The 14,084-nt window shown below is 38.5% G+C and overlaps 1 protein-coding gene across 3 annotated transcripts in view; it reads right to left on the bottom strand.

The window, feature by feature from the left end:
• The window catches only part of TBCK (TBC1 domain containing kinase), a 202,038-nt gene that overhangs the window by 107,806 nt on the left and 80,148 nt on the right, over positions 1-14,084 (bottom strand). For all 3 annotated transcript variants that reach the window (XM_068975131.1, XM_068975132.1, XM_068975133.1), the window contains one exon: positions 12,161-12,246. In XM_068975131.1, the coding sequence (XP_068831232.1) occupies positions 12,161-12,246 (86 nt within the window). The remainder of the gene's footprint in view (positions 1-12,160; positions 12,247-14,084) is intronic.

The raw sequence follows: 14,084 nt of genomic DNA, 5'->3' as shown, positions 1-14,084 counted from the left end.
CATTAATCTCAAACTCTTTAAAATCTGTTCCTCCCTTGCTCCTTCTCTCCCCTTTGGTAAACATACATTTGTTTTTGTCTGTGAGTCTGTTTCTGTTTTGTACATAGATTCATTTATATTATTTTTAGATTCCATATATAAGTGGTATCATACAGCATTTGTCTTTGACTTATTTTACTAAGCATATACTTCCTTTTACTTGTCTCTCAGTCAGTATAAGGATACATTAGATTGAAAGCAGAGTAAGAACTTAAGAAAAAGGGAAACCTGGTGGATACTTAACTTCTATGTATATGTTCTTAGCAAGAAGATACCAAACATTACTTTGTCATTGCCTATGGGATTAGTAAGTCTTGGGCTCTGTGATATGAGTGCTTTCTGAAAGGTAATTTAACCTCTACTATAAGAGATCTCAATAAGCCCTTTGTATTCAAGGGTTTTAAAGAATCCAAGGGCAGTAGAACAGGTTAGGAGTCAAGTCAGGGAAGCTGTAGTTTCCTAGTAGTCAAGTACGGATGTGAGACTGGAGCATAAAGAAGGCCAAGTGCTGTAAAATTGATGCTTTTGAACTGTAGTGCTGGGGAAGACTCTTGAAAGTCTTTGGGTTGCAAGGAGATCAAACCAGTCAATACTAAAGGAAATCAACCCTGAATATTCATTAGAAGGACTGATGCTGAAGCTGAAGCTCCCAACACTTAGGCCACCTGATGTGAAGAGCTGACTCAGTGGAAAAGACCTTGATGCTGGGAAAGACTAAAGGCAGCAGAAGAAGGGGGCTGCAGTGGATGAAAGGTTAGATAGCATCACTGACTCAATGGACATGAATTTGAGCAAGTCTGGGAGATAGTGAAGGACAGGAAAGCCTGGCATGCTGCAGTCCATGGGGCTGTGAAGAGTCACGATTTAGCTACTGAACAACAACAACAACAAGGAAAACACAACAGCCAAAGGATATATCATAGCACTCTAGAATGGTCTAGGACAGGTTGGTGGGGACTCCTATTACAGGATATTCTAAATAAGGTGCAATTTTCTAATTTACCTTGTAACGACTGATGCTGCTATTGCTAAGTTGCTTCAGTCGTGTCCGACTCTGTGTGACCCCATAGACGGCAGCCCACCAGGCTCCCCAGTCCCTGGGATTCTCCAGGCAAGAATACTGGAGTGGGTCACCATTTCCTTCTCTAAAGCATGCCTGCATGCTAAACTGCTTCAGTTGTGTCGGACTCTGTGTGACCCCATGGACAGCAGCCCACCAGGCTCCTTTGTCCATGGGACTCTCCAGGCAAAAATACTGGAGTGGGTTGCCATTTCCTTCTCCACTTGTAACCACACTAGATAAAAATCTAAAAATAAAAAAAATTCTAAAAAATTCATTGTCACCAATCTCTGTAGATTAAAATAAAAAATGTCTTTATGCAACAAAAACAACATAAAGGCTAGGAACGAATGATGGAACAAATGAACAAACCAAGCAAATACCCAGGGATCAAACCTAGGTCTCCCGCATTGTAGGCAGACCCTTTACCGTCTGAGCCACCAGGGAAGTCCAAATTATATAAATACTTCAGAGAAATATTTTCATAATTTTAGTTACTACAAACTCAGCTAAATAGAAGTTTGGAGAATGACAGCGATAAACTTTTAGAAAGGGAGAAAATCAGCAGTGGTATAAGCACCCATTAAGATTATAGTTAAATGACAATGGTTTTGCCAGCATACTTATCACTGAATTTGTTGACGTTATCTTTAGCAGAGACAGTAGGTTCAAGAGGCACGTATAGTACTGGAATACGGCCTTTGTCACGTTTCTTACTGTTCACCTGATAACTTTTCATAATTTAGGTTGAATGCTATTCATTGCATTTCAGAAAAAGTTTCCTTATGACTGAAGAAATAGAGGAAAACAATAGAATGGGGGATCTCTTCAAGAAAATTAGAGATATCAAGGGAACATTTCATGCAAAGATGGGCTCAATAAAGGACAGAAATGGTATGGACCTAACAGAAGCAGAAGATATTAAGAAGAGGTGGCAAGAATACACAGAAAAAATATACAAAAAAGATCTTCATGACCCAGATAATCACAATCGTGTGATCACCCATCTAGAGCCAGACATCCTGGAAAGCAAAGTTAAGTGGGCCTTAGGAAGCATCACTATGAACAAAGCTAGTGGAGGTGATGATATTCCAGTTGAGCTATTTAAAATCTGAAAAGATGATGCTGTGAAAGTGCTGCACTCAATATGCCAGCAAATTTGGAAAACTCAGCAGTGGCCACAGGACTGGAAAAGGTCAGTTTTCATTCCAGTCCCAAAGAAAGGCAATGCCAAAGAATGCTCAAACTACCGCACAATTGTACTCATCTCACAAGCCAGCGAAATAATGCTCAAAATTCTCCAAACCATGCTTCAACAGTAATGTGAACTGTGAATTTCCAGATGTTCAAACTGGATTTAGAAAAGGCAGAGGAATCAGAGAGCCAACACCCGGTGGATCACTAAAAAAGCAAGAGAGTTCCAGAAAAACATGTACTTCTGCTTTATTGACTATGCCAATGCCTTCGACTGTGTGGACCACAACAAACTGGAAAATTTTTAAAGAGATGGGAATACCAGACCACCTGAACTGCCTCTTGAGAAATCTGTATGCAGGTCAGGAAGCAACAGTTAGAATTGGGACATGGAACAACAGACTGCTTCCAAATAGGAAAAGGAGAACATCAAGGCTGTATATTGTCACTCTGCTTATTTAACTTCTATGCAGAGTACATTATGAGAAACGCTGGGCTGGATGAAGCACAAACTGGAATCAAGATTTACACGAGAAATATCAATAACTTCAGATATGCAGATGACACCACCCATATGGCAGAAAGTGAAGAACTAAAGAGCCTCTTGATGAAAGTGAAAGAGGAGAGTGAAAAGTTTGGCTTAAAACTCAACATTAAAAGAAAACTAAGATCACAGCATTTGATCCCATCACTTCATGGCAAATAGATGGGGAAACAGTGGAAACAGTGACAGTCTTTATTTTTGGAAGGGTTCCAAAATCACTGCAGATGGTGACTGCAGCCATAAAAGTAAAGATGCTTGCCAGGGTCCAGCCCCAATGGATCCAGGGAATTCGAAGCAGGGATGGAGTCGGCATCCTAGGAAAAAACTTATTTAACTACAGATATAGAGAGAGATTAGAAACGGATAGTGTAGTAGGAAATATTGGTGGAGAAAAAGAGGCTGAATAACTTGGTTTACGTGGAAAACTAATAAAATCTCGAGACAAGAGGTTTGCACCATCTACGTTAGGCTGCCGGCATCCACTTGAATAGCGGAGGGTGCCCCACCTTGGGCTCCCTCTCGCGTGGATCTTAGAAGCCAGGGCAAGTAAGTAGACTTGGTGAGCCTCTGTGCTACAGATGGGAATTCAGCCGGAAAAGGGGAGAAAAGAATGACATGGGGGAACCCAGCATCGGTGCAAGACTCAAGACTTTATTTTCAAAATCAGCTTATATACTCCAAGTTATACATAAAGAAATAATGGAATATGCAGAGTTATGCAGGGGCAGCAGTCCTGACCCTCATTGAGACCAGGCTTTCTTTTTGCATACCTTCCCATATACAGAAGATCTCAGATGGTTTACATTATCTTCTGGCCAAGAGGCTTGTTAACATTTTTATGGCTCACTTCCTAGATAAATGCCTATCAACCATAAAACTCTTTTTCCTTAGAAGTGTTTTTTCTTTACTCTGCATTACCCTCAAAGTACTAAATAAAGTTACATTCCTGTAGAACAAAGGTGCAGTGGGTTATAACAAAGAAAGTACTTAACTCAAAGATCTAATGTTGCTAATGCCAGGGCTACTATCTTTTTTTTCTATATATCGACTGTATCTACAAATAAAAGATATGAAAATTTGGTAGCAAGTATTGGCTCAACAAATGAAACCTTTAATCAGTCCTATTCTAATGGTTTTGACTCCTCGGAAGCCCCTACATTCCTAGGATGTTTTAAGCTTCCTCTGCCTCTTGCGGTGGTCGGTCGGGAGGCCACAAACAATCACATGTGCAGCTGTAAGAGTCCTGCAGGCAGGCTAGAAAGCCATCAGAGGGGTTTTTGGATTGAAACACTCTTATTATGTCCAGGAGATTTATTATCTAAAAGCTCTAAATTATATTTTTCCAGAAAAAGATGGTGGGGGGACAGCCCCCTGTTAATGTCAGAAGAGTAGGTGGAAAGCATAACACAGTAAAGCAGGCAGACTCTGGTTTTTGGGGGTGGATGCTCAGGAAATTCCAGGGGGAACCCCTGAAGCCTGATCACGCACTTGCGTTTTGTCAGGCTTCCTTCCTCATGACCTTTGCCATGGGCGGGATTCCTCACGCTGGCTCCCGGCAGATGCTTGCTCTTGGAAGAAAAGTTATGACCAACCTAGACAGCATATTAAAAAGTGGAGACATTACTTTGCCAACGAAGGTGCATCTAGTGAAAGCTATGTTTTTTCCAGTAGTCCTATATGGATGTGAGAGTTGGACTATAAAGTAACCTGAGTGCTAAAGAATTGATGCTTTTGAAATGTGGTGTTGGAGAAGACTCTTGAGAGTCCCTTGGACTGCAAGGAGATCCAACGAGTCCATCCTAAAGGAGATCAGTCCTGAATACTCATTGGAAGGACTGATGCTGAAGCTCAAACTCCAATACTTTGGCCACCTGATACGAAGAACTGACTCATTGGAAAAGACCCTGATGCTGGGAAAGATTGAAGGCAGGAGGAGGAGGGGATGACAGAGGATGAGATGGTTGGATGGCATCACCAACTCAATGGACATGAATTTGAGTAAACTCTGGGAGGTGGCAATGGACAGGGAGGCCTGGCGTGCTGCAGTCCATGGGGTTGCAAAGAGACGACTGAGTGACTGAACTGAACTGAACTGAACTGAAGAATGAAGAAGTATACTTTCTTGTTCTCATTTCAAAGTCCAGATATATTTTCAGAAGCAGGAACATATAGCAAGACAGAAATGATAAAAATCACTGTGGCTCCAATTTTGCCAAATACACATTACCCACCCTATTTATATGTAAATTGCATAACTACCATAATACATATAATCTAAGCATCACATCAATGCACAATATTCCCAACTATTCAAGCTACAGCAGTACTCAGTATTCAGAGCTCTGTGACCCACGGCAAATGGAAAGGAGCCAGAAATCACAATCTTTTCTGCAATAGGAGTCTGCATTTTAATGATGGAAGATTAATGAGGGCTTGCTTTAATAAGATTAGTTATTCAGCAGGAAACTCAGTTTGGGATCTCATTACGAAAATGCCCACCCTTGTCCTTGATGAATTGTAGCCTGTAGTTTTGTTGGAGGTACAGAAATCCACCTAAACAATTATCTTACAGACAGAACACTGAAGGCTATGATCTGGTGGGGGAGGAGAAAGAAAGACTTCATATACAAACTAATAACATGCAGCTAAAAGTATGTGATTATTAACAGAATAATGAAAATGTTAGAAAAATTCTCCATTTCATCACACCTCTCCCACAACTATTCACTCACTGTTAATAATCTCTATATTAAAAATATAAAATCTGTTTTCAAACTTAAATTTAAAAATAGTCTCAAATTTTCATATTATCTACATACCTGAGAAATAGGCCAACAAAACATAATAAAACAAACCAAGATTTCAAAAACCAAAAACCAACCTTCCTATTAACATTTTACCTTTGTTAAATCTTTCATTTTGCCCTTTCTTTGTGACAGAAGAATAGTCACAGAAAATGGAATTTTTCCAGGTTAAGATATTTTTCCTTTCTCTTCACTTCTCTGTTGTTAACTTTAGGATTCTTGATAGAGACAGACTCTTGCCTAGAGGATGTTTGAAGATATGTGTAGTCATTTTTCAGAAATAACATGTACGCATTTTATTGTCACAATGATTAGGGGATATTAGCAGGCAATCAGTGGATAAGGGCTAGGGATGATCAGTATTCGTCATATATTGGACATGCTCATCCCACAAGGAATTGTCCTCATTCAACGTGACTTATGAATCTCTCACAAGACTAATCATATATATATAACTAATACTTTACCTTACTAGAATTAAAGCTTTTACAAGATGTTACACAAAAATATTCCAGTAATTATAGGAGGGGGTCATAATAGAGAAGGAAGCATAAATAAAGATTTTGTGTCAAAATTATTATATCTACTAACTACTGTGAGCAAGAATCCCTTAGAAGAAATGAAGTAGCCCTCATAGTTAAAAAAAAGAGTCTGAAATGCAGTACTTGGGTGCAATCTCAAAAATGACAGAATGATCTCTGTTTGTTTCGAGGGCAAACCATTCAGTATCAGAGTAATCCAAGTCTATGCTCCAACCACTAATGCTGAAGAAGTTGAATTTGAATGGTTCTATGAAGACCTACAAGACTTCCTAGAACTAACACCAAAAAAAGATGTCTTTTCATCATAGGGATGAGAATGGAAAAGTAGGAAGTCAAGAGATACCTGGAGTAACAGGCAAGCTTGGCCTTTGAGTACAAAATGAAGCAGGGCAAAGGCTAATAGTTTTGCCAAGAGAATGCACTGTTCATAGCAAACACCCTCTTCCAACAACACAAGAGATGACTCTACACATGGACATCACCAGATGGTCAATACCAAAATCAGACTGATTATAGTCTTTGCAGCCGAAGGTGGAGAAACTGTATACAGTAAGCAAAAACAAGACTGGGAGCTGATTGTGGTTCTTATCATGAACTCCTTATTGCCAAGCTCAGACTTAAATTGAAGAAAGTAGGGAAAACCACTAGGTCATTCAGGTGTGACCTAAATCAAATTCCTTACAATTACACAGTTTTGAAGTGAAGTGAAAGTCACTCAGTCGTGTCTGACTCTTTGCGACCCCATGGACTGTACAGTCCATGTAATTCGAAGTGACAAATAGATTCAAGGGATTAGATCTGATAGACAGAGTGCCTGAAGAACTATGGATAGAGGTTCATGACACTGTACAAGAGGCAGTGATCAAAACCATCCCCAAGAAAAAAAAATGCAATAGGCAAAATGATTGTCTGACAAGGCCTTACAAATAGCAGAGAAAAGAAGAGAAGCTAAAGGCAAAGGAGAAAAAGAAAGATCTATGAATGAGAGTTCCAAAGAACAGCAAGGAGAGATAAGAAGGTCTTCCTCAGTGATCAATGCAAAGAAACAGCAGAAAACAATAGAACGGGAAAGACTAGGGATATTGTCAAGAAAATTAGAGATATCAAGGGAATATTTCAGGCAAAGATGGGCACAATAAAGGACAGAAATGGTATGGACCTAACAGAAGTAGAAAATATTAAGAAGAGGTGGCAGGAATACACAGAACTATACAAAGAACATCTTAATGACCAGATAACCATGATGGTATAATCACTCACCTAGAGCCAGACATCCCGGAATGTGAAGTCAAGTGGGCGTTAGAGAGCATCACTATGAACAAAGCTAGTGGAGGTGATGGAATTCCAGTTGAGCTATTTCAAATCCTAAAAGATGATGCTTTGAAAGTGCTACACTCAATATGCCAGCAAATTTGGAAAACTAATCAGTGACCACAGGACTAGAAAAGGTCAGTTTTCATTCCAGTCCCAAAGAAAGGTAATGCCAAAGAATGTTCAAACTACTGCACAATTGCATCTGTCTCACATGCTAGCGAAGTACTGCTCAAAATTCTCCACGCCAGGCTTCAACAATACATGAACCACGAACTTCCAGATGTTCAAGCTGGATTTAGAAAAGGAAGAGGAACCAGAGATCAAATTGCCAACATCTGCAGGATCACAGAAAGAGCAAGAGAGTTCCAGAAAAACATCTGCTTTATTGACTATGCTAAAGTCTTTGACTGTAGATAACAATAAACCATGGAAAATTCTTCAAGAGATAGGAACACCAGACCACCTGACCTGCCTCATGAGAAGTCTGTATGCAGGTTAAGAAGCAAGAGTTAGAACTGGACATGGAAGAACGGACTGGTTCTAATTGGGAAAGAAGTATGTCATTACTGTATATTGTTGCCTTGCTTATTTAACGTATATGTAGAGTACATCATGAGAAATGCTGGGCTGGATGAAGCACAAGCTGGAATCAAGATTGCTGGGAGAAATATCAATAACCTCAGATATGCAGATGATACTACCCATATGGCAGAAAGCAAAGAGGAGCTAAAGAGCCTGTTGATGAAAGTCAAAAAGGAGATTGAAAAAACTGGTTTAAAACTCAACATTCAAAAAACAAAGATCAAGGCATCTGGTTGCATCACTTCATGGCAAACAGATGGGGAAACAAAGGAAACAGGGACAGACTTCATTTTCTTAGACTCCAATATCACTGCAGATGGTGACTGCAGCCATGAAATTAAAAGATGCTCGCTCCTTGGAAGAAAAGCTATAAGAAATCTAGACAGCATTATTAGAAAGCAGAGACATTACTTTGCCAACAAAGGTCTGTCTCGTCAAAGCTATGGTTTTTACAGTAGTTATGTATGGATGTGAGAGTTGGACAATGAAGAAAGCTGAGCACCAAAGAATTAATGCTTTTCAACTGTGTTGTTGGAGAAGACTCTTGAGAGTCCCTTGGACTGCAAGGAGATCAAATCAGTCAATCCTGAAGGAAATCAGTTCTAAATATTCATTGGAAGGACTGATGCTGAAGCTCCAAAACATTCGCCACCTGATGTGAAAAACTGACTCACTGGAAAAGACCCTGATGCTGGAAAAGACTGAAGGCAGGAGGTGAAGGGGATGACTGAGGATGAGATGGTTGGATGGCATCACCGATGCAATTGACATGAGTCTGAGCAAGCTCCGGGAGTTGGTCAGGGAAGCCTAGCATACTACAGTCCATGGGGGTCGCAAAGAGCTGGACACAACTGAGCGACTAAACTGAACTGAACTGATAAAAATTACTGAATTATTAAATAATGAAGATTCCCCTCTGTAGTGCAATCCACAGCATCTGGAGGAAGCATCTGGATCTTCTGGGTTATCTCTATGGGACTTGGCAATAAGGGAAATCAAGTGCATGCTTGTGTGCTAACTCGTTTCAATCCTGTCCAACTCTGCAAGGCAATGGAATTTTAGCCCACCAGGCTCCTCTGTCCATGGGAATCTCCAGGCAAGAATACTGGAGTGGGTTGCCATGCTCTCCTCCAGGGGATCTTCCAGACCCAGGGATGGAACCCACAGAAGTCTCCAGAGGCTCCTGCATTGTAGGCAGATTTTTTACCACTGAGCTACCAGGGGAGCCCCAGGGAAATCAAGAGAAATATGCCATTGCTCACATTGCTTGTTGTGCTGTGAGTGAGAGTGCCCTTTATCACTGACAAAGGAGTCTTGGATTTTCTACCAGTATCCATGAAACAGTAAGAGGCTCATTTATTAGATTTAAGTAGGGTAAAATCAAATTCAAGATCTGAAAGGATCCCTGACCTGATTTCTATATATATAAAGAGCACATTTAATTTCCCCTCAAATGATGCAAAATTATTAGAAAACTTTTAAGTTGAAATCCCAATGACTCTTACCTTTCATGTATATCTAGACTTTTATTTCCGCCATGCTATTAGCCTTTCCCAAATCAATATTATGCATATATATTTAACAATCATTGTTTAATTAGATTTCAAACTTGTGAAGATCAGATGCATGCTAAAAGAGGGTTAGAGCAGTAATTGGTGCACAGTAAGCAGTTAAATTATGTTTAAATTATTATTTTTTTAATAATACTGTTTTTTTGCTTGCCTCTTCTCATATACCACATTCTTTCAGAGTTTAATTATTCTGATTAACTAAGGTAAACTATTTTTCCATATGTGATTTTTAAATTCTACCTATGTTCAAGAATATATCTAAGGATTTTATCAGACTCTCTTTATAATTTCATACATATTTTTGTATATTGCTCAGTTGTGTCCGACACTTTGTGGCCGCATGGGCTGTAGCTTGCCAGGCTCCTCTGTCCATGGGATTTCCCAGGCCATTCCCTTCTCCAGGGGATCTTCCCAAATCAGGGATCAAACCGATGTCTCTTACATCTCTTGCACTGGCAGGTGGATTCTTTACCACTAGTGCCACCTGTATAACTAAATTAATATAGTTTTCTGTTTTTATCACAAGTGGTCAGTGGTGCTTCCAAGGGAATTTTTTTGAAAAGAAATCCCTTTTTTTACGTCTACAGCTTAGTATTTTTCCCTCAGAAATCTAACACCACTACTAATTAGGCAATCAGTTCCTCTGTAATTTCTTCAATTCCAGCCATAAGATTAAATCTAGTATTGCTATGGTTTTTCCAGTGGTCATGAATGGACGCGAGAGTTGGACTGTGAAGAAAGCTGAGTGCAGAAGAATTGATGCTTCTGAACTGTGGTGTTGGAGAAGACTCTTGAGAGTCCCTTGGACTGCAAGGAGATCCAACCAGTCCATTCTAAAGGAGATCAGTCCTGGGTGTTCACTGGAGGGACTGATGCTAAAGCTGAAGCTCCAATACTTTGGCCACCTCATGTGAAGAGTTAACTCACTGGAAAAGACCCTGATGCTGGGAGGGATTGGGGGCAGGAGGAAAAGGGGCGACAGAGGATGAGATGGCTGGATGGCGTGACCGACTCGATGGATGTGAGTGTGAGTGAACTCCGGGAGTTGGTGATGGACAGGGAGGCCTGGCGTGCTGTGATTCATGGGGTCGGCAAAGAGTCGGACACGACTGAGTGACTGAACTGAACTGAACTGTCTTGTAATATATATCACGTTTATAATGTGAAGAAGCAAGAAAGGTAGAGTTATATAAAAATAAATACTTAATATGATAATATATATCTATATTGGTTAATTTTTAAATAATTTTTCATCTCCATACATAATTGTAGGGTTTGATCTCATTTTGTTTGTTTTATAATATGTGTATATAGTTTGGAGCTCTCATTGAATAAGCCATGTACTCCACTAAAAGGTATTTTTCCACAGGCCTAGAAGCAAATTCCACTGGATAGGAAGGCTGGTTACTTTAGGCCTGATGATCACACCACAGAGTTACAGCACAACACACAGAGCAATGAACTAGAATTAGCACACATCTGTTTTGTCTTTGTTCTCCCCCTGAAAGATGAACCAGACAGAGGGTTGTCAATGATATGTTAAAATTTTACGTCCCGAGATTTAGTTTTATTACCTTCTCAAACACTAAATTTCTTATCTATTAAATGATGAAATTACTTGCTTCATACACCTTACATATTTGACTTGAGTATCAAATGAAATGTTTATGAAAGTAGTTTTAAACTTCAAATCACCCTGCAAGTATTTATACTGTTTAAGTGTTAACACTTTAACTGCATTTTTAGTGTTAATATAAACATTTTTCACTTTTAATCTTACCATAAACATACTGTTTTGTGGATATAAGCCTTAAAAGGAAAGGTATTTTTCGACTCTGTGAACAGAACTCAGTTCCCCATTTCAGTATGATTAGGAAACAAAGAAGGTTAACATGGAATAATGAGATGTCTAACTCAAAAAGGATTTTTTTTTTAGTTTTACAAAAACCTATGACATTGTACTCTGTCTTTTAAAAGAGGTTTGACTCCACGCCACAAGCTACATGTGAGTAATAGGCTAAGCTACACTCTGACTAACAAGAGTCAGCTCTGACTTTTGGTTTGATAAGGAACCTGAGAAGCTAATGAAGTAAGCCCAAATCTGGCAAAGCTTCCAAGTAATATCTCAAGCAAAACACAGAAGCAGCTATTAATACTTAACAATTCACTAAGTTCCAATTTCCTACTTCTTCAAAAACAAGCCTGAATATATCATAAAATCCAAGTGAAAACTGCTGACAGCACAATTTAATACAACACTCCACTAACAGGTTTTTCAAATTAATTTGATAGTATCAAGAAAAACAAGATACTTCCCTTTACTAAGTGAAGACATGGAATGTAACCACATAAACTTTATCATACAAGTCTATAGTGAGTAGCAGAAACTTGTTTAGATAGACAGACTTCTTATGACAACAAAACCTTAAAAACAGTTTTATTCTGTTGTGTTGCGAATTGCTGCTTTTTTTTTTTTTTACATCATTTCTATTAATGCACCGGGTACTTACATCTGGAATAAATCCAATCTCATTGAGATGATTGCTTAGCTCTGGATCATGAAATGCAATCATCTGAGAGAACACAGTCAGATACTCTGAAATGACAATAAAGTTTAAAACAATCACTGTTTTCACATAGTACATCAAATAAAGACATGAAATCCACATAAATTAGTTTTAATTACACTTTGAATTAGATTTAGTTTCTCCAAGAATAAAACACACTTCATTAAATAATTTTCTGTTCTGTTACTACTTCAATCACTTATGGCTAATTATTAAACAAGAAAAGCTTTTTGTTAAAAGCTATATCACAACTTATTTTTTACCTTTAGAGCTGTCAGTTCATTTCCTGAATCACAAATTATTCAAATGACGAATGATTTTCTCTAGTGATATTAAACCTGTTTCACATTTATCCCTTTTTCAGAAACTGTAAACAGATACTTAAATAAGGAATAACACTGTCACATATAGAATAATTACACCTCAAATTTATTTACATATACAGATATAGAAATTTGTTTCAGTAAAGTGAAGATGCAGGACATATCCCAAAGGGGAACTTCTGGATTTAACTTTTAACTTCATTTTTTCTCTTTCCATTTAGGGATGGTATGTTTATCATCCCCATTTACCTAGAAGCCAGAGGTATGCTACATCAACAATCATATGCATTCAACTTAATGTTGATGAAAGCATATGATTATTAACTTTTATTAATAAAATGGAGAAAGAATGACAACCCTCTCTAGTATTCTTTCCTGGAGAATCCCGTGGACAGGGGAACCTGGCAGGCCATGGACCATATGGTCTCAGAGAGTCAGACACGACAGAAGCAACTAAGCATGCACGCACACTTCATTTTAAACCAGAAAGTCACACCTCAGGCAATTCTCCACAGCTATGCTCCAGTTTATTAAATGTCTTTCTTATTTGAGCCTGATAGAAGATAATTACTATGGTGAATTACATGGCTAATTAAGAATCTACTGAAGAAACCTAACCCATCATGAAAACATTTTCCTTGTGTTCAACCAAACACTGATGGCTGGATTTATATATTATAACTGCACATATGTTGCTGTTGTTCAGTCACCAAGTTGTGTCCAACTCTTCGTGACCCCATGAACTATAGCATGCTAGGCTTCCCTGTTCCTCACCATCTCCTGGAATTTGCTCAAGTTCATGTCCAAAAAAAAATACACACACATACACACAAACGTGTATATATAATACACACAAAAATAGGTAGATATAATTACTTTGCGTATTATATACCATATATTATTTCATATACGTAAAATACACTACAAGGCTGGCATAAGTTTTAGTTGCTCAGGATAGGCTTCAGAATGAGATACAGTATGCTTGTTATATTCAGAAAAATTTTTTTAAAGGCAGATATGGCAGAACTGATGATACCAGCACTGTCATATCAGCACTATGTCAAATTTCAAGTTATTTTAAAAATGCATTTAATGGTTCCTTAGGACAAAAGAAACAAATTGAAATGCATATGTCTTTTGATTTGTAAACTAAGAGAATTTAAGAGAAGCTACGGAAAAACAAACTAGTAATAACATTAAAACAATAGATTCCATGGATTTACTACTGAATCTTTTAAATGTTCATAAAACACTCTAATTTTGGTTTATAATAATGAAAATTCCCATCAAGAGATAAAATATCTCCCAAAATAGTATTTTCTGATAGGTGACCTATGTAGGTGTACGTGTGTGTGTTCAGTTACTCAGCTGCATCTGAGTCTTTGTGACCCCATGAACTGCAGCCTGTAAAGCTCCTTTGTCCATGGAATTTTCCAGGCAAGAATACTGTAGTAGATTGCCATTTTCTATTCCATGGGATCTTCCTGACCTAAGGAATGTCTCCTGATATTCCTGCAATGGCAGACAGATTCGTTAACACTGCA

Source organism: Capricornis sumatraensis, chromosome 7 (assembly GCF_032405125.1).
Source record: "Capricornis sumatraensis isolate serow.1 chromosome 7, serow.2, whole genome shotgun sequence".
In the NCBI taxonomy this organism is placed as follows: Eukaryota; Metazoa; Chordata; class Mammalia; order Artiodactyla; family Bovidae; genus Capricornis; species Capricornis sumatraensis.
This window is presented reverse-complemented; position numbering and strand designations above follow the sequence as displayed.